Source organism: Anabas testudineus, chromosome 3, assembly GCF_900324465.2.
Source record: "Anabas testudineus chromosome 3, fAnaTes1.2, whole genome shotgun sequence".
NCBI lineage: Eukaryota > Metazoa > Chordata > Actinopteri > Anabantiformes > Anabantidae > Anabas > Anabas testudineus.
The window spans coordinates 798276-824265 of record NC_046612.1 but is presented as its reverse complement, the minus strand read 5'-3'; the positions used below and the strand labels follow the sequence as shown (position 1 = coordinate 824265).

General features: G+C 42.5%; 2 protein-coding genes across 3 annotated transcripts; one reads left to right on the top strand and one right to left on the bottom strand.

Annotated features, from left to right (window-relative positions):
* The first annotated feature begins 683 nt into the window (after positions 1 to 683).
* On the top strand, positions 684 to 17813 carry wdr59 (WD repeat domain 59). 2 transcript variants are annotated; one of them, XM_026377631.1, is made up of 27 exons: positions 684 to 775; positions 3644 to 3693; positions 4270 to 4405; positions 4484 to 4569; positions 4863 to 4943; positions 5041 to 5078; positions 5774 to 5862; positions 5961 to 6077; positions 6167 to 6244; positions 7026 to 7182; positions 7648 to 7727; positions 7812 to 7935; positions 8260 to 8381; positions 8645 to 8809; positions 9157 to 9252; positions 9501 to 9605; positions 9729 to 9850; positions 10994 to 11147; positions 12122 to 12178; positions 13927 to 14060; positions 14236 to 14317; positions 14393 to 14505; positions 14867 to 15017; positions 15324 to 15405; positions 15485 to 15605; positions 15699 to 15841; positions 16111 to 17813. In XM_026377631.1, exons 1-27 carry the CDS (start codon positions 722 to 724, stop codon positions 16344 to 16346), a joined length of 2973 nt encoding a protein of 990 aa, XP_026233416.1. In that variant the 5' UTR covers positions 684 to 721; the 3' UTR covers positions 16347 to 17813. The 2 variants fall into 2 exon arrangements, with proteins under 2 accessions (XP_026233416.1, XP_026233414.1); XM_026377629.1 differs by lacking the exon at positions 12122 to 12178.
* On the bottom strand, positions 17085 to 25951 carry LOC113174009 (WD repeat-containing protein 88). The gene is made up of 11 exons (XM_026377634.1): positions 25634 to 25951; positions 22709 to 22819; positions 21981 to 22069; positions 21552 to 21615; positions 21198 to 21336; positions 20973 to 21102; positions 20157 to 20341; positions 19932 to 20014; positions 19781 to 19849; positions 19240 to 19338; positions 17085 to 19052 (listed from the first exon to the last, which is right to left on the bottom strand). The coding sequence occupies exons 1-11, from the start codon at positions 25718 to 25720 to the stop codon at positions 18927 to 18929; spliced, it is 1182 nt and encodes a 393-aa protein (XP_026233419.1). The 5' UTR covers positions 25721 to 25951; the 3' UTR covers positions 17085 to 18926.
* Positions 25952 to 25990: the final 39 nt, after the last annotated feature.

Genomic DNA, 25990 nt, shown 5'->3' with positions numbered 1-25990 from the left:
GTATAAAGTCACAGTTTAATGTACAGAGTAAAAATTAATTTGACTAAAATCACAAGATAAAAGTCAAATGTTTACCTAGTTAAAACTGTATGAAATGTGTATTTTGCTTGGTAAGATTCAAAAATCTTTATTAATACCAGTGAGAAATTGTTTCTCCTTGTTACAGTTGTTCTCAACTCAGACAGAAAGAAATGGAACCACATCAACACAAATACAGAATAAGATCAATAGAGTAAACTCAGTGTATATACAGAATATGTCAGATGGATAAAATCTGTTCAATAATTATAGTCCAGGGTGGAACAAGTCATTATTATGAAATAAACCATCAACACTATACAATCTTTACTAATTTGATCTAACTTTTTTATTTTTGTCAAACTAATAAAAAATGTTTTTGCATGTATAAAATAAAGCGAGTAGAGATATTTTAATATGTTTTTCTTTGCTATTCGACCAGTGGTTGTCAGTTGTAAAGTTCCATCTAAATAAGGTGCTGCATTCTTATGTGAATAAATTAAAAAGCAACTATTTAATTTAAAACATTTGGCATTAACATTACAAACATTATTTGTAGTGTCGTCAAAGTAGAAGAAAACGTTCATCTGTGTTATTCGGTTCTTCATTGAGAGGCTTTTACCAATTTTCTCCACGTCCGTGAACGCAGCGTCAGAGCTCATCACGTCACGTGACGTTTGTTGACGGTAGAGGAAGGAGGAAGATGGCGGCTCGGTGGAGCAGCGAGAATGTGGTGGTGGAGTTTCGGGATTCCCAGGTATTCCTGTCCGAAAGCTCCGCTGTGAATAAACACACCGGCAGCTCAGGTGGACGACCGCGTAACGGAGCCGGAAAAAGTTCTGTCAAACACAAAACTACAACCGAGCTTAAGTTTAAACTCGTGTTTTCAATCAACTGTGCAGCGAGTTAATCGACTTAGAGGTTGATGATCGAATAATCGTTTCAGTTGTGAATGAGTTCTGGTTCCAGCTCGGTCCAGAGACGGGACCCGAGATGCGTTCTTAAATGAGAAAAATCAGAACAAACCGAACCGACACCGGCACAGTCTCATCTTTAGTTTGTACTGTTGAGTTCAGTGAAGGCGTCAAACAGTGTTTTCAAGTCAAGTCAAGAAGCTTTGTTGTCATTCCAACCACATGTAGCTGAAGCAGTACGTAGTGAAATGAGACAACGTTTCTCCAGAACCATGGTTCTACATAAGACATTAACAAGACAGAACATGGGGCTGAGGACTGCTAAGTTGTCCACATGAAGTGCATCCTGTGCAAGAACACAAAGAGAAAGTGCAGACAGACGTCAGAAGACAAAAACAGAACACAAGACACAAAACAGCAGCGACCAGTAGCGGAAATGAATACAATTAATACAACATGTCAAATCTAGAGAGTGTGTGTGTGTGTGTGTGTGTGTGTGTGTGTGTGTGTGTGTGTGCTCGGTTCAGTTTGTTGTGTGTGTGTGTGTGTGTGCTCGGTTCAGTTTGTTGTGTGTGTGTGTGTGTGCTCGGTTCAGTTTGTTGTGTGTGTGTTGAGGAGCCTGATGGCTTGGGGGAAGAAGCTGTTCAACAGTCTGGTTGTGAGGGCCCGAATGCTCCGGAACCTCTTCCCTGATGGCAGAAGTGTGAAGATTGGGTGTGAGGGGTGGGTGGGGTCGTCCACAATGCAGGTAGCCTTGTGGATGCAGCGTGTGGTGTAAATGTCCGTGATGGAGGGGAGAGAGACTCCAATGATCTTCTCAGCTGTCCTCACTATCCGCTGTAGGGCCTTGCGATCCGTTTTATCATTTCTTAACTTTTATTCTCTATAATTCAACAATGTACAAGATTTACACATTTACAAGAAGCAGCTTGTTAACGATCAAGGACGTTTTAGAATATGTACAGTGGCAAGAAAAACTTTGTGAACCTGTTGGAATTTCATGATTTTCTGCATGAATTGGTCATAAAACGTGCTCTGATCTTCATCTAACTCACAACAATAGAAAAACACTGTCTGCTGAAAATAATAGTACACAAACATATGTTTTCATGTTTATATTGAACATAACATGTAAACATTCACAGTGCAGGGCGGAAAAAGTATGTGAACCTAATGACTTCTCCAAGAGCTAATTGGAGCCAGGAGTGAGCCAACCTTGAGTCCAATCAGTGTGATGATATTGGATGTGTTGCTGAAAGATGTCCTGCCCTTTAAAAACACACACCAGTTTTGGGTTTACTGGTTTCAAGAAGATGCCTAATGTGAACCATGTCTCGCAGAAAAGACCTACGATCAAGAATTGTTGACTTGCATTAAGCTGGAAAGGGTTAAAGAAGTATCTCCAAAAGCCTTGATGTTCATGTGTCCACGGTAAGACAGACTGTCTACAAATGGAGGAAGTTCAGCACTGTTGCTACTCTCCCTGGGCGTGGTCGTCCTGTAAAGATGACTGCAAGAGCACAGCGCAGAATGCTGAACGAGGTAAAGAAGAATCCTAGAGTGTCAGCTAAAGACTTACAGAAATCTCTGGCACATGCTAACATTTTGGTTGACACATCTACAATAAGGAAAACATCAAACAAGAATGGAGTACATGGGAGGACACCACGGAGGAAGCCATTGCTGTCCAAAAATATTGCAGCACGTTTGAAGTTTGCAAAAGAGCACCTGGATGTTCCACAGCACTACTGGCAAAATATTCTGTGGACAGATGAAACCAAAATTGAGGTGTTTGGAAAAAACACACAACACTATGTGTGGAGAAAAAAAGGCACAGCACACCAACATCAAAACCTCATCCCCACTGTAAAACATGGCGGAGGGAGCATCATGGTTTGGGGCTGCTTTGCTGCCTTAGGGCCTGGACGGGTTGTTGTCATTGATGGAAAAATGAATTCCAGAGTTTATCAAGACATTTAGCAGGAAAACGTAAGACCATCTGTCACCAACTGAAGCTCCACAGAGGATGGGTGATGCAACAGGACAATGATCCAAAGCATACAAGTAATTCAACAAAATAATAACTTCAACAGAACAAAATACACCTTCTGGATTGGCCCAGTCAGAGTCCTGATCTCAACCCGATTGAAATGCTGTGGCATGACCTTAAGAGAGCCATTCACACCAGATATCCAAACAGTTTGAAGAGGAGTGGTCCAAAATTACTCTAGATCGTTGTGCAGGTCTGATCTGCAACTACAGGAAACATTTGGTTGAGGTTATTGCTGCGAAAGACGGGTCAACCAGTTATTAAGTCCAAAGGTTATCATACTTTTTGTATGAATTGAATGTTTACATGTTATGTTCAATAAAAACATGAAAACATATGTTTGTGTACTATTATTTTCAGCAGACTGTGTTTTTGTATTGTTGTGACTTAGATGAAGATCGGAGCACATTTTATGACCAATTCATGCAGAAAAAACCATGAAATTCCAAAAGGTTCACAAAGTTTTTCTTGCCACTGTAGATGTTGTAAAGTTAATATCTTCTGTTCGTCCTTACTAACCAACAAGCATTAAACACACTAAAAAGTGCTGTTTTAAATCGATGTACAGTTAATGTGAGTTATTAAAACGTTAGTAGTGAGTTATAACAGATAGAATCTGTTGGTTTTCCACACATTTCCTCACCTGGTATTTGATTTTCAGGCCACGGCCATGTCAGTGGACTGTCTGGGCTCCCACGCTGTGCTCTCCGGGTAAGTCCATGTCACCTGAATGCACCACAGTTCACCTCAGTTCACCTGTCACTGTCACCTGTTATCCAATAAAACATGATCCAGTCACACTTTTAAAGCCCACCTGTACAGATTATGAATTATTCTAATGTTACAAATTATTTAATATTTTATATCACTTCACAGTACTCCAGTGCTTCTATGTTTTTATTTTATTTTTCTGTAGGAATGACTGAGCTATGGAAATATTTTGTGCCTATAGCTGTAGTGTTTGGTTGCCATGGTCACAGCTTCCATTTTTTGTGGTGTACGGTTGACATGGCCACCGCTGCTCGGATTCACTGGGTTCAGTCTCTGACATTAACACAGTGAGAATCTTGATCAAACATCCAGAAGAAGATTCAGTCGATTAACACGACAGACACTGAGAGAGATTGTCTCCAGTTCATTGTATCTGTTGTAGTTTTCAAGAACGACTCTGCTCCAGTCATGATGTTGATTTATAAAAACTCTTCATCATTTCAAATAATTAAAAAGCCCAAAGAGTCGACCAACACTTTTTCACATCCTCTCTGTTGCTTTTCTTTGTTTTCCCAGGCGTCGTTTCCTCTATATGGTAAACCTTGAGGCGCCATCTGAACCTCCACGGAAGATCGGTCGTCAGAGTAAATGGGACGTAGGAACGGTCCAGTGGAACCCGCACAAATCTGAGGCCCACGTCTTTGCCGCCTCGGTGAGTTCTGCTGTTAACTGTGACTAAAAGGTACAACAAGAAAACCTGATCCTGAAATAAACTAGTGTTTGTGTTCAGAGTAATCAGCGTGTGGACCTGTACTCGTGGAGGGACAGCTGTGGAGAGGTGCACACCTCCCTGCAGGGACACACCCGGGTCATCAGGTACCAGTAGAAGTTAAATTAAATACACCTCATTGCACGTTGCACCAGAACAACCACATGTGTCCACGAGTGTCCCAGATACAGTCAGCCTTTTGAAGGATCCTTCTTCTGATCAGGTTTTTCTGAGATGGTGAGACAATAAGACAAAACTGCAGACAGACAAATCTACAAAGGGAAACCTTCAAACTAAACACGATCAGAAACAGGATCGGGCTCAGAACCGGGACACCGGTCTACACATAAACTCACTCAGCGATAAACCTCTGTCCCCTGTGTCGTGTTAATGTCTCCAGTGATCTGGACTGGTCCTGGTTTGAACCCGAGTTCCTGGTCACCAGCTCAGTGGACACCTACATCTACATCTGGGACACAAGGTCAGAGACCTTCATTGACCTAGTTCAAGAGCTGGACTCACTCATTCAGTCCAGTTCATACTAAACCGGGTTTCTCTGTCTGTGTTTGACTCCACAGAGACACTCGGAAACCCACCGTGGCTCTGTCGGCTGTTGGTGAGTACTTTTACTTTCAGTAACATGTATTTTTACTGTGGTCAGTTACTGTTCCCGGTCAGACCTGGTTTCAGATTATTTCTGTGTGAATTACGGTAACCTGCAGAGACAGAATCCATCACAGCCTCATTCAGTTTGACCAACTTTAACATTATTGTCACGTGATGCTGTTTGACCGAAGAAGCTTTTCTTGCCCATTTGTATAAAAGTAAAGCTAAAACAATTCATTACTTTGATCAACTGAAAATTATTAATTAATTATTAAATTATTAATAACGGTTAATTGAAATAATGTCCGGATGTGATGTCACTTTGTAACTGTGAAGAAATTCTCACTTTCTCATTTTCATAAATGAATTAATTATTTGAGATGATCCTCATAGGAGGCACTGTGGCAGTTTCCAGCTTTTGGCTTTACTTTAAACTGTCTTCAGGGGAAGCTACGATAATGTTCAGCAGCCAGTCATGAGTGTTCAGATGTGTCCTTGAAAGCACCACTGAGGAGTAAATGGTTCCTGCTATAACACCACAGGACAAAAACGCAGCTTTTCCAAATAAAATGAGACCAAAAGGCTCATTTTAAAAGTTAGTGTCTGTCTGGGAGGAAGAAAATTACCTGTAAAAGTCAGGTAAAGATCAGTTATATGTCAAACCAAACTTTGATGCTCCACTTCTTCTCTTCATTGTGGTCCCAGCTGGAGCATCTCAGGTGAAGTGGAACAGGAAGCACCAGTATCTGCTCGCGTCCAGTCACGATGGAGACGTCCGGATCTGGGATAAAAGAGTGAGAGTTTGAGTCAGCAGAAGATTGTAACAGTCTGTGAATATGCGGTGGTGTCAGTTTCATGAGCTCTACTCCTCCTCCTGATTGTCTCTGAGCAGAAGCCGAACACGGCAGCCGAATACGTGGCTGCTCACCTGTCAAAGATCCACGGCCTCGACTGGCATCCAGACAACGAGTTCATCTTTGCCACGTCGAGCCAGGACAACTCTGTGAGGGTGAGAAACTCGGACAAATGTGGTTCTGTAGCTGTGTTAAATGTTTCTGTCTAACCTGTGTTCATTTCTTCCTCTACCAATCTGTGTAGTTTTGGGATTACCGACAGCCCAGGAAGTACCTGAACATCCTGTCGTGCCAGGTGCCGGTGTGGAAGGCCAGGTACACTGTGAGTGGTAACACCTGAGCTCACACTGAACTCTGCCACAAACCACCAGGTCAAACTTTACAGGAGGGAATGTAACATTACAGCCACTGAAGCCAAGAAAAGCAGAGTTAAAAAGCTGAGTACAGCGTGAAAAAGTTTTCAGACCAGTGTGGACATCACCGATCACATTGTGGTATTTCTCTGCTTTGTAATTGGTCAAAACTATTCAGAGCCCATTCAGCTGTACATTTATTTTTTAAGTTACAAAACATGATTTTGTACTAATTTACACATATACACATTTATTAGAAATCAAAAACTGAAATCTGTCATTCACAACAGCTTTCAGACCTTTTGCTGTGACAAACTGAACTGAGTGGACATAGTTTAGAAAATCCACACCACGTATCAGGACAAAAACCAAGACAGGAAGTCCAAGGACCTCCACAGTATCTTGTTGTGGTGAGGCTCAGATCAAAGGGTATTCTACTTTTCTAAATGTCTGGGTGTTCCCAGGAGCACAGTGGCCCCAGTTTTTGTTAAATGGAACAGGTCTAGAACCACAAGGGGTGGTTCAGCTCCTTCAGTGAAATGAAGGACTAGTCTCTGACTTCTTCTACGTTTCTAAAACACAGTAACTGTATCCACTCAATAAAATCTGCAACACTAAGAACTAAAACTGACTAAATCTGAATGATAAATTCTCCTGCACATTCTGACGTATCTGACTGATTAAGTATCAGCTGCGCTGAGACCGTGCGTGTGATGTGTGAAGTGTGATGTTTGGTTTGTGTTGTCTCAGCCGTTCTCCAACGGTCTGGTCACAGTCATGGTTCCTCAGCTGAGAAGAGAGAACAGTCTGTTACTGTGGAGCACGCTCGACCTCAACAGTCCCGTCCACGCCTTTGTCGGACACGACGACGTGGTGCTCGAGTTCCAGTGGAGGCCACAGAAAGAGGGTGACTACGTCATATAGCTTGTTTGTAAAACCAGGAAATCTTCAGAACTGCATGTTATGCAATGTTAGAATATTTTATTAAATGTCACAGTTGTAGATGGTTGGACAACTCTCGTCATGTTCAGATCTTTTAAGTGAACTCATTTCGCACACTGACTCCTTGTTGCATTTACCTGATAAACCGCTAAATCCCCCGGGGATCAGAATGTCTAATCTTAAGCTGTAATAAGTCAAGAATAAACATTTGACGTCACCTTCAGATGTTACGTTAGTAAAAGTCTGGAGGAGCGTTTACAGGAGGTTTAGATCAGAGCAGAGTCAGAATAGTTTTTTCAGTTTTGTTGTTGTTTTTTTGGTGAGAAGCAGATTGGCTCATGTTTTCACATCATACCGTGTGTTGTTCCATGTGGTTCTGTAGCTGTGTTAAATGTTTCTGTACTGAAAGAAGGTTTCTTGATGACTGCAGGGTCTAAGGACTACCAGCTGGTTACATGGTCCAGAGACCAGACTCTGAGGATATGGAGAGTGGATCCTCAGCTACAGAAGGTCAGTGTGCAGCCTCAGAGGCAAGTTCAGACAGATGCGTTTTCCTGATCCGATTCACTCTGATGATTGGATGTTGTGGTGCAGCTGTGTGTCAGTGACGTGGTCGAGGACCTGATGGAGGGGATGTCTCTGAACGCGGAGTCGGAGAAGTCGTCTCAGGAGTCTGAGACTCAGCACAGTGTCGGTCTTGCTGCTGAAAACCTGCAGGGTGAGAAGGAAGCAGATCTGTCAACACTGCAGATGAAAGATGTTTCTGAGCCTAAAATAACTCCTGCAGCTGAGGAACCTCCCATTCCGTATTACACAGCAGACTACACGGGATTTCCAGCAGGTTTTAAGTCTGTGGCCTGCCCTGGGATAAAATGACTATTTGACTTATTTAAAACGCTAATATTCAGATTCTGATTTATTATCTGCACATTTGACTCTGGTTTCTACTGACTCTCAACCTACTTACTCAATTCAACTTCAAAATAAAACCATGTTCATCACTATCGAAGACATTTCAGAAAACTGACCTGTCGTCTCCCAGATCAGGGAAGCTATCTGAGCTCTGGTGGTCGTCAGGACTCAGCGGTGGGTTCAGGTCTCCCTCAGACTCTGCAGCAGGAGTTCTCTCTGGTCAACCTGCAGATCAGGAACGTCAACGTGGAGGTGAGACTGGTACATCAGCTGAACCACATCACCACACACAGCACATCACTTCTCCACTTATTCTTGTCAGTGTCTTTACCTCAAGAAGTGCCCTTTCAAATTAAAAGCAGAATCAAATCCTCTTTAGACAAAGTCTCATTTTACCACATTGTCTCTGTTTCAGTATTTGTCTCATATTTGAGAACAAACTGTCAGATCCACAATTAAAATGGTCAAAACTACTGTTGTATACTAAAACGCATCGTGTCATTATTTTTTCACAGATGGATGCGGTAAACTGCAGCTGTGTGGTGTCGGCTCACTTCGGCAGCCATCAGGTTCACCTGGTGGTGAAGTTTCCCGCCCAGTACCCCAACAATGCCGCCCCCACCTTTCAGTTTGTCTCCCCAACCACCATCCCTTCTGCAATGAAGAACAAGATTCAGAAGGTATGCCCCTGAATGCACCGCAGCACACTGTAATAAAGTAAAGGGTTCTGTTGGTTAAATGTGAAATGACACACACAAATGTCTTTAACATCATATATATATATATAGATATATATATATAGATATATAGATATACATATATAGATATATATATATATAGATATATATATCACATCACAAATACTCCAACTTTCATATGTTCATAAAAAGTGAAAATAGTTTACATACAAATTCTGAATAGATTCTAGCAGTTCTGGTTCTGTAAAAATAGAAGCAGGACAGTAGAAAGTAGAAACATGACCTCTGATGGTTCACATGTGACTGTGTCTTGTTTGTCCTCTGTTCAGATCCTGACGGACACGTCGCTTCAGAAAGTGAAGAGGAACCAGAACTGTCTGGAGCCGTGTGTCCGACAGCTGGTGTCCTGTCTGGAGTCCGACATGGTGAGGACAAACACACTCTCAAATTAGTCTTTCTCTACCTGTGGGGACCCTTGTTGACATAAAACTTATCACGGGGCCTCGCCCTAAATTACCCCAATGTTTACCCAGAACCTAACCTGAACCCCCTCACAGTCCTTTGAAGGTGATAGAACCAGACAAAAGGTCTTCACTGTCTTAGAAGAGTATGTGCGTGTACAGCAGCAGTTCATCCCTATAGGTTGTCTCTTCATGATGTCTTTGAGTCTCAGACTCAGGAGGACGGTCCGGCCTCTGGTCCCTTCGTCCTCTCGAACCCCGTCACTCCGGCCCTGCAGGCGTTTCCTCGAGTCACCAACACGTACGGATCTTATCAGGTAACAAACCAGAGGAAAACACCAGGACGTCACTTTGACTGTAGGAACCTATGAAACTTGGATGAACCACAAACACCTGGTTTCTCATTTAGTTTCAGTGTTTTGTGATGATTTTTCTTCCAGGACGCCAACATCCCGTTCCCTCGGACCTCAGGTGCTAGGTTCTGTGGCACCGGCTGCCTCGTATACTTCACCCGACCAATCACCATGCACCGCTCTGTCCCGCCCACCGAACCCACGCCCAGGTAAACAGCTGAGCGATGGTGGTCAGCAGCCTCACTGCTATTATTCAAAAATCTGCTGAAACAGAAACATTTCTTCTTATAGAAAGTTACTTTAAGTTCTTCTGTATGACTTAGATGTTTTGCGTTGTTCCTCACTTGTAGTTGGATAAAAGTGTATTATTATCATTATTATCATTATTATCATTATTATCATTATTATTATTAGTCCAAGGAGCTTTCTGTAGAACCCCATAGTATCATGTTGTGATGAGACACAGATCAAAGGGCAAACTTCCATTTCTAAAGCCTAGAACCACCAGGACTCTTCCTATAGTCAGACCTAGAACCCAGCGGTCACTAACAGAGCTCAGACGTTCTCTGTAGACATGACAGAACCAATATTATTATTATTCTATAATATTATTATCGTTAATAATCTTCTGGTTCTTTTCTTTATTCATTGTTGGGAGTTCACACAATTCATTGTTTTGTCTTCTCCAGTGTGTGTTGTTTAATCTATTTTTAATATTATTATTATTATATTTTGTATTAAATGATAAATAAAATGATCAATAACTTATCTCAATTATGGTTTTAATTACTACATATATATTTTTTATTTTATTTGTAGAAAAATGTACATTTGTACATACTTTGTGTACATACAGTAACTGTAACACAGCGACGTTTGCAGCAACTGATGTGGTCTAAATATTTTCTAAAGTGATTGTACGACACAGTTTCACCCTAAAACCTAAAGAGGTGCAGGCGTTGAGTGGGAGCTGATCCCAGACTGTGAATGAAGTGTGACGTGCAGGAATGTAACTTCCAGCTCAGAGAGAATGAGAACGGCTAGAGTTGAAGGGCGAGACGTCTGTTGTCAATGACACAATTAAAAATATTCAATGATCAAGAAGGTTTCAATGAGAAGAGAGAAACTAGATGTGATTTTCTGTGTTTTAAGGACTTTTGTATAAAAATCAGATCAAATAGTTTATTATTTAAATAATTCAGTCATTTTAACTTTGAATTTGAACCTTAAGGTTCGTGTTAAAATAAGCCTCCAGGAAATGGATACTATTCATTTCATGTTTTCTGGCAGAAAAACAAATATGTGTGCGTGTTTAATGTGTTTATTACTGTGTTTACTGTGTGTGTGTTCAGGTCTCTGTCCGCCCTGTCGGCCTATCACAGCGGCGTGTTGACTCCCATGAAGATGCGTTCAGAGTCTCAGAGCACACTGCGGCTCTACAGCGGCAGCCCGACTCGCTCTGACAAAGACACCGTCTCCATCTCCTCTTTCTATTACAAAGAACGGGTAAGACACACACACATTAATCAGCTGATCAGTGAGCTCTGACATGGTCTCACCTGTGTGTTTGTCTAAATTAACATATTATGACACATAATATGTTGGAATGCACAAAGCACATTTATTGTGCGAAACACAGCAGTGGGTTTGTCCCATTAACCGTTTATCTCTCTGCAAAGTGTGTGGAGTGAGCACTAAACTAAACAGAGAAGAACATATATAACGTTCTTAAATGATGGAACACTTAAGAACATTTTGCTGATACGAAGGCGAAAACAGATTCTAGTTAGAACCAAGACATGCACTTACACCTTCCTTCGGACCCAAATGTAAATAAAAAAAATAAAGCTACAAGTAACAACTAGCAGGTGAATCGAGAGGCCCTGATGAGAGGCTGAGCTGTGGTTTTGAAATGTGATGAGAATGAGTGAATACTGCAGCCTGATTGGAGCATGAGACTGAGGATGAGGTCCAACCAGGGAGAATGTTAGACAGCTCTAATCTCTCTGGCACCTGTCCTGAAGTGTTTCCTTAAAGCTGCTGAGTACACCTGCTACTTGGGCTGCATTGAGGTCAGAAACAAGTAACCAGTCCAGATTTTGTTTGGAGGGAAACCGAGACCACATCCCCACAAGAGTCTTTGTGCGGTACTTTGCCAGTTTGGACTTGCTCAAAGGAACCGAAGCAGTAAAGTCAAGTTCCGACTAAACAAGACAGGTCTGAAAACACCAACAGGGACATGACAGAATCAGTTGGCCTGAAGATCAGCTGAAAGGTTTAAATCCTGCTCCCAGGTTCTGACTTTGTTGGGGGGTGGGGGGTGGGACACAGTGAGGATTACTCCTGGTGTTTTCTGTGTCCCATCTGTCTCCCTGATGGATTTTTGTTTGTTTTTACTTCTCTGTGTTGTTTCTCTCTGACCAATCACCTGTCACCATGATGCTGTTGGCCTCTCCTCCTTCTCACTTTCCTCCAATCAGAAGCTCCCAATCTCTGCCTCCCGCCGCTGGTCTGTCCAAACCCTCCATGATTGGCCGGTACTGAGCCCCTGTCCATCTTTCTCTGTGCCTCCGTCTCTGCACACCTTCCCCTGCATCGCTCCTCCTCTCCTCTGGGTTTTTGTCCTTCATCAGATTTTAACATTAATGCTCTTTGCATGATGCCCTCTCGACTAACACCATACGGACTGAGAGCCGCCACAGATGGTCATTAGGTCTGAATGTAAAAGTGCATCAGTAAAACTGAACGTTGTGGTTACATGTCTGCTGAAGTAAAATCCAGTGTAGCATCATAAAAACACAGCGTGATGATAAACAGTATTGAAGACAGCTCCTACCTGGCTGGTAAAATTAAACGGAACAACCTGTAACTGCAGCTCATCCAGACTAAAGCTCATTGAGTGTTTTCTGTGCTTTGTGTCTCTTTGTTCCCGAAAAAAAAAGTACTTTAGTACCTGAATAAAATTAATGAACTATTTAATTTGAGATAATTAATTTATTACTCATCCTTGTTACAACTCTCTAACAAACCATTTTTGTTCATAGGTCAAACAGTAGTGGAAAGTAACTAAGTACATTTACTAAAGCACTGTATTGTACTTTCTGCTACTGGCGTCTGTTGTACTCAAAGTCATATGTTTATAAAAAGTATGATCGAACAACAAAATCAGCTCCAGCGTTGCTGCTGCAACATGTGTATTATCATCTGTTGGAACCAGTTATTATCTTTAGACCTACACTGCACTTTCCCTGAACTTCACTGAAAAGTGAACATTGTTTGTTATCACGTGTTAAACGTGTCCCTGTCTTCTCCACACTACGTTGTCTTTGAACAGCTGTGATGCTACAGTGGATGTTTCAGCAGCTGTCTCCAGAGTTAGTTGCACAGTAACAGTTGTGTAGTGTCTCCTGAATGAGCTGCTTTGGTGTCATGCAGTTTCATGTTGGATGGAGATACAGAAAACTATCTGTTGAATGTGTCACAGTATAAATGTTTGTTACATAAATTACATGTTAAAAGCTGATTTGATTTTCTTTTTGGCTCCATAAAGAGAAGATTTGACTTGGAGAATCCTGATTCAAGTACAGCTTCAGTACAGCTTTAGTTTTCACAGCAGTATCAATGTTACTGCTGGGAAAACTGACAAATCAAAGCACATAACTCAAGTGACAAATCTAATAACTCTTAACACTCAGCTCTTCTTCTCTGCTTCTTTTAATGTTCGCTAACATTTAACAAGTGCAGGTAAGTTTTAACTAAGTTTGAATTTGCTTTGTTTAGTTTTAACTTAATTTTAAACTATTTTGAAGTAATCTGGCTGTTCAGGCTACATGTTACTACAGTAACACTACAATAGCGTGTTCACACTGCGAGTGCTCAGACAAAAACTGACGAATCGACTTGACCACCTTTAAACAGCAACACAACAGAATCTGCTCCAGGATTATTGGTGACTTGACAGCAGACTTTAAATCTTCCTCTAGAAATAGTTTAAATCAGAATAAACTAAGGAAATACTATCTATCTATATGAAGAAAGACTAGACTAAAATGCTTCCGATCTATGAACATCACTGATAAATTTCCCTCAACTTATATCAAATTTATCTTAAAAGTCCTCGATAGAGAACGTTTGTCTTCACACATACTCCTGAAAACAATCTCTCCTGTCTCGCGGTGTGAACCGTCTCCGTCAGTAATCTGTCATCCAGACCACTTTTAATCAGGTGGTGCTTTGTCTCTTCTGGACCTGCTGTCTCCCTGCTCCCTTCTTGTCTGTCCTTCAGAAATCCCGCCGGTTCAAGACAAAGAGAGAGGGGACGGACTACGGCAACCGTCCCATCAAACTGGCCGGGAAAGTCATCATCCAGGAGATCTCCTGTCTGCTGCCTGTGCACAAAGCTCTGGGAGAGAGCTACATGTGAGAACACTGATAATACAGCTGCAATGATCAGTCCATAATTCATCCACACAGTTAGTGGGCAACTCCACTCCGCTGTTAATGAAGTGCACTGAGCTAAAACTAGGTCAGTCTAATCCCACAGTGCTGTAGTACATCCTGCTTTATGAAGACAATATTCGGTGTTCTGTCCTAGTCTGAACATGAATGACATCCAGGAAACATGTCAGAAGAATGCAGCAGCAGCTCTCGCAGTCGGACGCAGAGACGTAGCAAAGGTCAGGATTTTACATTTGTCAATGCTTCTTTTACTTTCTTTGCTCTTACTCAAACCCGTCTCCATGTGTGTGCAGGTGTGGGCTCTGGCATCTGCGGCGACCTGTCAGGACCTGAGTCCAGATTCAGACCCAGACACAGAGACTCCTTGGGCCAGACACCCGTTTGGACGCCACCTTCTGGAGACTCTGTGAGTTTGTAATCAGTTGTTGGATCAGAGTCGTTTCCCTCCATTGTTCAAGGAAATGCCTCACAAGCTATCGTTTCCACTCGAGGACCTGCAGTAAAAGTACTTAATCCTGCAGTAATTCCATCATAAAAATACAATTACAAGCAGTAATTTAGAGACAGCCCAGAGTCCTGCTACATACCTGCAGGACCAGCTCAGCCCAGTCAAAGCTGGAATTCATTATCAGGACAATTGTCTCACATGTAGAAGTGTCAGACAAAGAAGAATGAAGTTATAGCTGATGATTTTCAGCCTGAGGAAGCTGTGATTGTTAAACTAGGTTCTCAGTGTTCAAACTAAACTCTTTGTGTCAAACCTCCAGTTTGGACCACTACAGTCACATGAGTGATGTTCAAACTCTGGCCATGCTGTGCAGCGTGTTCAGGGCTCAGGCTCCACCTCCAGACTCCTACACCTTGTACGGACACCACCCGTCACGCTCCTCCATATTGCCCCCACACCACTCACGATATGTAAGTCGTCCGTTTCATCCGTCTCCTTCCTTGTCAGACCAAAAGATGCTGCTACAGAAGCAGTATGATTCTGTTCAGTTATGCTAAAGACACCTGACACAGAATCAGAATCATCATCATAATTAAAATGTGTTCTAATTCCCTCACAGTTCATCCCGTCTGTACTTTAAACACATCTTTATTTTGTCATTTTCTTAACGTCTGTGGTGTCACTGTCCAGATACATATGAAAGTGCTAAGTTTACACTTACAAACAAAACCTGCAGTCACAGCTGCAGGAAGTGATATAAAGTGTTGTTGTCTCAGCCCAGCTACACCTCCAGTTCTGTCACCTCGGGCTCCTGCTCCAGCACCTCTGACTCCATCACTACAACCACCTGGAACACAGGTGAGTCTCCACAGCTCCACACTCAGGAGGTTGACATTTAGACCTCTCTCCACCTGAACACATGATTTATTGTTTATAGGCCGAGACACTGAGCACGCCAACCCTTGGGGTGAATCCTCCCCTGATGACTACCGCTATGGAAACCAGGGTTTTGCAGACCCGCGGGAACGAGAGCGAGAGCAACACGACATGCACAAGAGGTAAAGCAGCTCCAGCTGCTGGTCAGACAGACAGTTGCCTGTTATATTTGGGGGGGGGGGACTGGTGTGATTGTGTCACTTCCTTCTCTACAGACTGCTGGACCCCGCCAACACTCTGCAGTTTGATGAATTTAAGAAGTGTTACGGAGAAATCTTGTACCGTTGGGGCCTGAGAGAGAAAAGAGCCGATGTGCTGAAGTTTGCCTCCTGTCCTCCTGAACCTCACAAAGGCATTGGTGCGTTTCTCCACTGATGAGTCAGTGCTAAACTCTGCTGCTCACATTTATTGTCTTGGAAAGTTTTACAGATATAAAAGTGCCATGGTTTAAAATGAGTTGGCTGAAAGGCATACAGCCATGAGTAGAGTATGAAGAGAACAACAGGAAGCTGTTGTTTACTGGTTCCACCTCAACTTTCCTGCTGCTGAGCCAGGTCTCATTCAGTGTTCAGCAGCTTTTTGTATGTGTGAACGGCGTAACCGTCTGCTGTCTTTTTCTCTCTTCAGAGTTTGGGGTGTTCTGCTGTCACTGTCGCAGTCAGGCCCGTGGGACTCAGTGTGCCGTCTGTAAGCGTCTCACCTTCCAGTGCGCCATCTGCCATGTGGCTGTACGAGGCTCCTCCAACTTCTGCCTTAGCTGCGGTCACGGAGGACACACCAGTCACATGATGGACTGGTTTCGTCGACAGGACGAGTGTCCGGCCGGCTGTGGCTGCCACTGTCTCCTGCAGAGCACCTTCTGATACGGCAAAAACCAGTGCACCTCCTGACAGATGAGGGATCAAACATCTGACTCTCCATCCTCCATCGCAGAGGAGGCTTTTTAAAGAGCCGGGTGTTCTGATATAGACTGAGCTTTGAGAGAGTTACAGCAGTCCGTCCAGCACTTTGGTCCAGAGTGAGATATCTCAACTCCAATAGGGAATTTCCTGTGACAGCTTTCCTGATGGCATTACCTTCTTTCCTTTAGTGTCAACATCAGGACAAAACTTACTCTTACCACACATTAAACTCACTGAGCCAGGCCGGAGTCGCGGAGGAAAAGAAACGCAAATTCAGAACTGATGCACACAGCTGAACAGAACAGATTTGTAATCCCCACAAAGAAACTGGATCTCTCAGTTTATCTGAGACTGATGCATCAATATGCATCAAATCCTGACATTCATGGTTTCTCTTGAGACATCATCAGCATGTTTCATTTGTTTAGTGTCCTAGTGTCGGACATTATTTAATGTTTGGAAAACAGGCAAAACTCAAAATACAGTTAAGTTTGGTCCTTTCTAATAATTAGTTAAAGCTTTTAACTAACAATCAATTTGATGCTGCAACACAGGATTGTTGTTTGCTGAGGATGGGTAGATATTCCATTAAAAACAGCTGTTTCTAGCTGTTATAGTCATTACAGCATCTCAGTGTCTACACTGAGTTTCTGAATCAGTTTTAGGTTATAAAATCTGCTTTTCTTTTTAAAAAAAATATCAACATTTCTAAGTCATCCCAAACTCTCCAACAGTAGTATTAATATATATCCTACAATTTAATCTTCCTGAAATTCAAGCTGCTCATATAGATCCAACTGTTCATTAATTATTTGATGTGTGACTGCACAGTGGTGTATGTGCAGCCAGAGCTAAGCCACTGGAAAAGAGGAAGTTTAAAAATACTAAAACAGCATTAACGTTATATTCTGTTATTAGTGCATGAATTATTAATTTGAACAAACTTGACATTTTTTAGCTCCACTTCTACACTATACTGTCTGATTAACATCAGGATTTACAACATATCTGTGTTCATAAAGCTACTCGCTCCTTCTCTATGACACCTTCTGGGCTCAAAACAATCTGACGGTTGATTAAAAATGTGACCATTTGATCATTCTCACTATAAACACAGTAAATCTTTTCCTCTGGATGACAACGTCGACTTTTAACACAAAATCTCCACATCTGTTCAGCTGATGAAGAGAAGTTACCACCTGTAGCCGCCATCACTGACCTGACACTTGGCTTTAGGTTTCTTTATCTCTGTGTTGACTGCACCACAAGAGGCCTCTTTTCTAAATGAGTGATATTTGTCCCTTCTGGCCTTAACATGACTCACAGGGTTGTGATTAAATGTGAAAACACTTTAATGTAAAAAAGAATAACTCAACAGTTTTCAGCATACTAACATAATAAATAATAATAAAAGGTTGTTGCAGTTTATTCAGATTGTGATTTATTCAACAACTTCACAGGACATCAACTCTGACACCAACTACTGTTCTACTGTTCCTGAACCTTTAAGAAGGTAACGAGCTCATGTTTAGCACCAGGATCAGGTCAAACTACTTTTTATTCCTTACTGCTGATAGAACTGTTACTGTGGTTTTTTCCAGATCAAGATTTTACATAAATATGTATTATGTTTACAAAATAATATGAATTTTAAATTAATCCAGTTGTCAACATGTTATATAGCTTTTGTTATGTATATGTACTCTTACATAACAATCGAATGTGGAGTTGTTTCCTCGTATTTTAGAGTCTCTGAGGAGAAACATTCTCCTCTAAACTTCTCATATGGTTTCATCTTAGTAACTGTTTAAATGAGTCTTCTTTCATCTTTCTCTAATCATCTGAACCCCTCTGAGATTTCTCTCTCCTCCCCCTCTACATTAGCAGCACTTCAACAACTCACGTTTCTCCAAAGATATGTACGTCTGGGCTGTGCAGACCAGTGTGAAGAGAAACCATGGGTCACAGAGGAGCTCACATTCACAGCACCCAAGTACAGTATTGTTGACTGTGGGCAATAAATCCAATTTGCTTCAGTAATGACTGTAGTGATTTGTTTACATGGCCACTGATGTGACACTCATTTCTGTTTCCAGGTTTGCTCTTCATGTTCAGTAAACTGTGGTTTATTAAACTACGACACGTATATTATATCCTCCTAATCCGTTCTGATGTCTGACAGTCAAACTGTGGTTTCGACTAAACGCGCTAACTGTTAAAACTAAACCTTGAGCAGCTCCAACTGTGAAATGTTTCTGAAGTGACGCAGGATAATAATCTGATAATTATTCTGAAGATCAGATCTCTGTCACAGCTGACTGCTAATATTTACGTTCTTTTACTTAAGGAGGATTTTGAATGTACAGCTTGTGAAGTAGTTTTACATTATACTACTATTATACTTTAACCTTGAGTTGAACATCTTCTTAGTCCACTGGTTATTCTGCCCCTACCATTCCCACACCCTTCTCAAATGTCCGTGATGTTGAATCCCTACCAGCTGCTGCTCTGTGGCTCACCTTTGACGGGTTGCACAGGAAGCTACATGAGAGGTGGAGGCTGTGGTCGGTATTTGGAAGGTGATTTGAGTCGACAGAAGACGCAGTGACTCAGCAGCTCTGAGGTCTGCAGCCTGGACACTGGGAATGGCTTCCCACATTCTTCACACTGCAAACACAAACACACAGCCAGGTGCTAGGAACAGTCCAGCCTGATTGTGGATTAGATGTCCGACTAACAGAGAAGAGAGAACAGCAACATGTCACTGTGGGAGGTTAAATTGTTAAAGCTGAAATTTGTGATTTTAAGTACAAGATACCTGAAGCGGTAAACAGGATTGACGAAGGACTCTGACCTTTAGGATGTGAATCCCTGATCCTTCAGTCCTCCTCTTCTCCATCACTTCTGGAATCTCCTCCATATTCTCTATGTCCCATAGCCTGACAGTGCCGTCCTACAGTTTGGAAAATCAGTGTTTCACTTAAACAGCCACGGGAAAGTCATTCCCAGAAACAGTGTTTGGTGTCAGCTACAGTAGGTGTAACAAACAGGCTGGCTTCAGAGTCTTAGTGAACTCTACAGGCAGAGATAACAGGAGGGGAGAGTGAGGACAACAGGCTGTCAAAATCCAAAGGTGCAGACAGAGGTAGAAGCCCAGCTGCCGAGACTCAACTTCCAGATAACCTCACCTTGACCACTGAGGATGTTTACTGACATATACCAATCGGAAGGTTCAAACAGGATGGGGTTAGCTAGATAACAGAAGGACTTCATCCTAGTGACAATTTATGCTGTTATACTATGGCAACTAATTGACAAGGAACTAGCTGAAAACAGATGAGATTGAGGACAGGTAACTAAATGCATGACATGTTGTGGACAGAGTGGACTAGTACCTTGGAGGCAGAGGCCACCAACTTTCTCTCAGCACTGATTGACACATCTGTCACCCAATCACTGTGGCCCTGCAACAAGGACAAAACAAAAGATGAGCTTCTCATGATGTCATAATATTGCCGTGAAGTGTGGCAGTGTGAGTGGCATCACCTTCAGAATCAGAACCTGGCTCAGTGAGGACATATCCCACAGGGAAACTGTCCTGTCATAGGATCCGGACACAAGCAGGTTTGCTGAGGAAACAGCACAAACTAAAAATCTGTACAGTCATCTGGATGAACCAAACACGACCCAGAAACACTGAGCTTATGTGTAAAAACATTAGTTTAATTGGTAGTTATCTGTATCATTCTATTTCCTGTGGTTTCATTTCACCATCAGCAGAGAAGCTGCAGGAGCTCACGCTGCCTTCGTGGCCTCTCTGCAGAGTTGTGCCACCATGGGATCGGAATCCCCCCGCCTGCAGATCCCAAAGCTTCAGTGTTTTATCCCATGATGCCGTGCACAGGAAGTGTCCGTTCTTGGTAAAGCAGCAGTCAGAGACGACGTTGCCGTGGTTGCTGAGAAAAGAACAGAAGCAACACAAAGAGAAGAAACTGTGAAAACTGTTGATTTAGTTCAGTCACATGTTCAGATGTACCTGTTTTACCATTAGGGGGTTAGGGGGTACCATCACTGTTAGTCATTGACTCACCACTCAACAGTTATTTTGTGGAAGTTTCATTGACTGCGTTTGAAACAGTTTTAACAAACTTCAGAGTTTACATCTGGTTTGTTTGGGTCTTTTTTATTTTAATTTTTTGTTGAATTTATTTATACACGAGGCTTCAGGTAACAGCTAAACTGTTGTTTAAGATTTGTAGATTTTTTACCATTGGTAACTATTTTTCAATTGTGATCCAGGAAAGAGACCTTAGAACCTCTACATAGTCCCCTAAAACACATGTTCCAGGTTTAGTCCAGTTCAGTTTAGAGCCTAAACTCAGGGGCTCTAACTAATCCAGCACTGATCACAATCACACACTGATGGCAGAGCTGCCATGATGACAGCTGCTCTACCTCCTGATCACAGACAGGAGGATATTAATTCAAATATAGTGTCGTTCTAACAATCACCATAACAATAAAACTAAAAGCAACAGATACGGATGAAATGGAAAAAGCACTGGAATGGAAAACTAATGAAGTCACCTGTCTATGGACACGGTGGTCTTCTGGGCCAACATGTCCCACAGCTTTATGCTGCGGTCTGATGACACCGTGGCCACTCGCTGGCCCTGAGGATCGAACCTGCAACGTGTGATAGTGGAGTGGTGATGATCTGGCGGAGACAACAATCACACCTTCAGTAACAGTTGGAAGGGATTTTAGGAAAAAGAACAGACAGTATTTGACCTGACTGTGCTGCCGTCATACCGCTCAGGTGGTGCAGTGTCTGTCCACTGGCTGCCTCACTGATGTATACAGCGTTCTGTGGATCTGCTGCACAAACAACCAACCGGCCGTCAGACGAGACACTGCAGGAGGTCAGCAGGCCGGTCTGTCTCGACCGCCACTGCACAACCAGACCACAAACAATACAACAGTTTGATCAGTGACAATATGAACAGTCAGGACCAGAACTACCAGTTATCTTATCTTAAATATCTTATTTTTATTCAGGCAGAGGAAGTTTTATGCAGCCCACAATATTTAAAAAAAAACCTGATAACCTCAGGATGACCTGAGGACCAGAGAGTTACTGGTTTGAAACTCAAGGAGGAGAGTTACCAGAATCTGTCCGGTCTCAAGGTCCAAGGCCACAATCTTCTTATCCCAGGACACAGTGATGATTCTGACAGACACACAGAGTCCTGTCAATGCTGAGTCTACTCACTGCCAAGTCCTTGTAAATTTGAGGTATCTTTATTTCTCTCAGTGTCCAGACTAGTCATTAACTGTACCTGCTAACTGGGGGTTAAAAGTTTGAGAATAGAAAAGTTCTCGATTTCTGGATAGACACGACCTAAAACATGATATTTTCTGACCTGTGTTATTCATGTTTAGGTCAAACGTACACAGAAACAGAGAAATCCTGGTTTCACAAACTCTCAAGTGCAGATTTTAACTATAACAAGCAGAAAATCTGTGATTTTAAATCTATATTAGTAAAACTCATATGTCTGATAACACGTGACTGTGGTTTCAGTTGAGACTTGCCTGTTGCTGTTTGGGATCAGAGCACACTCAGTGATGGTTTTACCATGAAGTTGATTAAACACCCTCAGAGGTCTGCAGCTATGCACATCCTGCAAAGGTCAAAGGTCAGGCCACATGCATCAGCATTATTGAAGTACTTAATTCATTGAAAGCTGTAGTTTTTACACCCTAACATATGTAATATTAATATATTTTCTGGAAGAAATTTGGTAAAATCAAGACACTTTACAACTGTACTGACAATCAGAGCACCTGAGAATTCATCAGGCTGAACCAATTTGCAAAGGTAGATATAACAAATCCTGATTTTTATGCCTCTGCACTGCTCCAGGGCACCAGGGCCTGAAGCATTATGTTTTTGTTATCCATCTGTCCATCCATACACCCACCCAATTCCTGCGAATGCGATCTCTAAGGAACAAAAGAACTAAGGAGTCTGGTTAGCATACAACTGCAATGTGATAATTCTAGTTTAATTTAGAATGATAATCCTTAGCAGAAAAATTTGTACTGTTAATGTGAAAGTTATAAAATTCAGGTGAAAACAAACAACTTTACATAAATGCTGTTGTTCTTACATGTTCTGAACAAAGACCCTGCAGGTGGGAATGTTGCCATAAACAGTTCACACATTAGTGTGCTACTGTTCAAGTGGAGTTCAGTGTTCTGAGACCAGCAGGTCAGACTTGTTGCTTCAGGTGTCAGTGGCTAAAGGTAGTAGTAGTTACCCAGAGGATGGCGCTGTGGTCTGAGGAGCAGCTAAGGATGCAGCGGTCGTTGAAGCAGAACCGAGCGGCCGTCACGGTGTCAATGTGAGCTCGTAACACCTTCACCGGAACCTGTGGACACGTCAACACAACACATGCTAAACTGGCTTACTGTGTCAATATTACAAATATATAACAGGAAAGCTGAACATGTAAATGTAAAATACAGATGTGCACTTTTTATTAAACAGCTGAACAACAATCATTTCTTTTTCAAACTGAAGGTAGTGCACATCACCTAGTGTCCACAGACTGGTGGCAGTGGCTCCTCACACCTGGGCTGTATCTTTCATATTCATTCAGTGCTCATCTCTATAACTTATCATTTCTCTTTTCATCCCAGAACCTGCCTGTCCCACCACCTCTCCTCCACACGTGTACTCCAGCTTTCAATTAGCCAATCAGTCACACAGTACATATATACCAGTTATACCACCCAGCTGCTCTCAATGATTGTCACAGTAAGTCGGCAGTGTTCCTGCTATCCTGTTGGCCCAGTTTCTTCCTGCTTTGCCCCCAGATTCTGTCTTTTGCTGGACCACTGATTGTATTATATGGTGTATAAACCTCCTGGACCTCACCATTTTGTTTGACACATTTGGATTCAGATTGATTGTCCGATACCAATCGGTGCTTCTGACTTCAGGCTTTAGCCCGCTCATTCTAATCTCAGCCATGTCTGATTACCAACGTTAAGGAATCTGTGTATTTACTGTGCCCGCACACTTCATGCCTATTGGACCAGAATTTAGATTAACTGAATCTGAGTCCTGGTCCCTGGTGTGCTGAGAAACAATCATTGAGATTTGCCATAAAATTCAATCTGATCTTCAAAAGAGAAAAATAATTTCGAGGCTGCTGGAGCCTGTCCCAGCTGGTATTGGGCGAGGCTGGTACACCTTGATCAGGTGTGTTCTGGAAGTACCACTTCATTTTGTTCCCCCCACTCCAGCTTCTGATTGACTTAATACACCTGATACTATGAAGTCGAGTCTGGTTCCTCTCAAGGTTTCTTCCTGTTGCCTTCTCAGGGAGTTTTTCTTGACACCGTCGCCCTCGGCTTGCTCATCAGGGACAATCTCATTTCATGATTCATACACATTCACTGTTCATGTACTGTTCTTTGGTTTGTGTAAAGCTGCTTTGGGACAATGTCAATTGTAAAAAGAACTATACAAATAAATTGAATTGAATAGACCTCAAGGACCAGGGCTGCTGCAGAGGGACTTGGCCAGAAGAGCCGGGGCCGGTGTTCCAAATTTACGAGTGACCGAGTTAACTGGTGACCAACTTCCGAGTGCGTCGCCCGTTGCTGCTGGTTACAGGAAGAGAGCTCGTTATCTGTCCTTGTCAATGCCGATTTGATTGTTTATCGTTGTTTTATTAAACCTAACACGTAGCTAACGAGTATTTCGACAAGAACGTCAAGAACTAGTCCGACACAGCTTGAACGTTTCTTGTACTGTTTTACTGGACAGTCTGTAATCAGAGGATCCTCAGTGGACTGAGGAAATCTCTTCGTGTCTTTGGTCTGTGTTCACTCAAACTTTAAACCTGTGTGTTTCGTCTGTGGAGCATTGTTTACGTGATTAATTGTCAACTACACAAATATTAGACCCTCTATTAGACCCCTCTATTAGACCCCTCTATTAGACCCTATACCCTCTATTAGACCCCTCTATTAGACCCCTCTAGACCCTGTTAGACCCTCTGTTAGACCCCTCTGTTAGAACCCTCTGTTAGACCCCTCTGTTAGAACCCTCTGTTAGAACCCTCTATTAGACCCTCTATTAGACCCCTCTAACAGAGGGGTCTAATAGAGGGTCTAATAGAGGGGTCTAACAGAGGGGTCTAATAGAGGGGTCTAACAGTGTTAAATAGACCCCTCTGTTAGACCCCTCTAACAGAGGGTTCTAACAGAGGGTTCTAACAGAGGGGTCTATAGGGGTCTATTTAAGAACAACACTGTTAGAACCCTCTGTTAGAGGGGTCTAACAGAGGGTTCTAACAGAGGGTTCTAACAGAGGGGTCTAACAGAGGGGTCTATAGGGGTCTATTTAAGAACAACACTGTTAGAACCCTCTGTTAGAGGGGTCTAACAGAGGGTTCTAACAGAGGGTTCTAACAGAGGGGTCTATTTAAGAACAACGACCCCTCTAACAGAGGGTTCTAACAGAGGGTTCTATAGGGGTCTATTTAAGAACAACGACCCCTCTAACAGAGGGTTCTAACAGAGGGGTCTATAGGGGTCTATTTAAGAACAACGACCCCTCTAACAGAGGGTTCTATAGGGGTCTATTTAAGAACAACGACCCCTCTAACAGAGGGTTCTAACAGAGGGGTCTATAGGGGTCTATTTAAGAACAACGACCCCTCTAACAGAGGGTTCTAACAGAGGGGTCTATAGGGGTCTATTTAAGAACGACGACCCCTCTAACAGAGGGTTCTAACAGAGGGGTCTATTTAAGAACAACGACCCCTCTAACAGAGGGTTCTAACAGAGGGGTCTATTTAAGAACAACGACCCCTCTAACAGAGGGTTCTAACAGAGGGGTCTATAGGGGTCTATTTAAGAACAACGACCACTCTAACAGAGGGTTCTAACAGAGGGTTCTATAGGGGTCTATTTAAGAACAACGACCACTCTAACAGAGGGTTCTAACAGAGGGGTCTATAGGGGTCTATTTAAGAACAACGACCCCTCTAACAGAGGGTTCTAACAGAGGGGTCTATAGGGGTCTATTTAAGAACAACGACCCCTCTAACAGAGGGTTCTAACAGAGGGTTCTATAGGGGTCTATTTAAGAACAACGACCCCTCTAACAGTGTTTAAGAACAAGTTCACACTCCATTGACTCTATAGACCTCTTAACCAGGACTGTGTACCTGGGAGTCCAGATTCCTCTCTCCTCCTTTCTCTTCTTCTCCTGAAGGCCTCCCCACTGACAACGGGTCCGGGTTTTCAGACGCCATTATCGAAAGTTTCGGAACAAATGTACAAAGTTTGTTAGCTACTTAGCATTAGCATTAGCAGCGCTCTGAGCCGCGGCAGTCACCATAACAACGAACGCTGTTAATGGTGCCTTCGGGAGCGGTGGGACACAGGAACTTCCGACGAAGGAAAATGTAAATTCAAATAGAAAACCTGATGGTGCCTTCAGGAACTGTACGGAAGGAAAATGTTAAATAATTAAATCCTTTAATTCACTGGCTGTGCATCCTTACTATCTTATTTTACATACA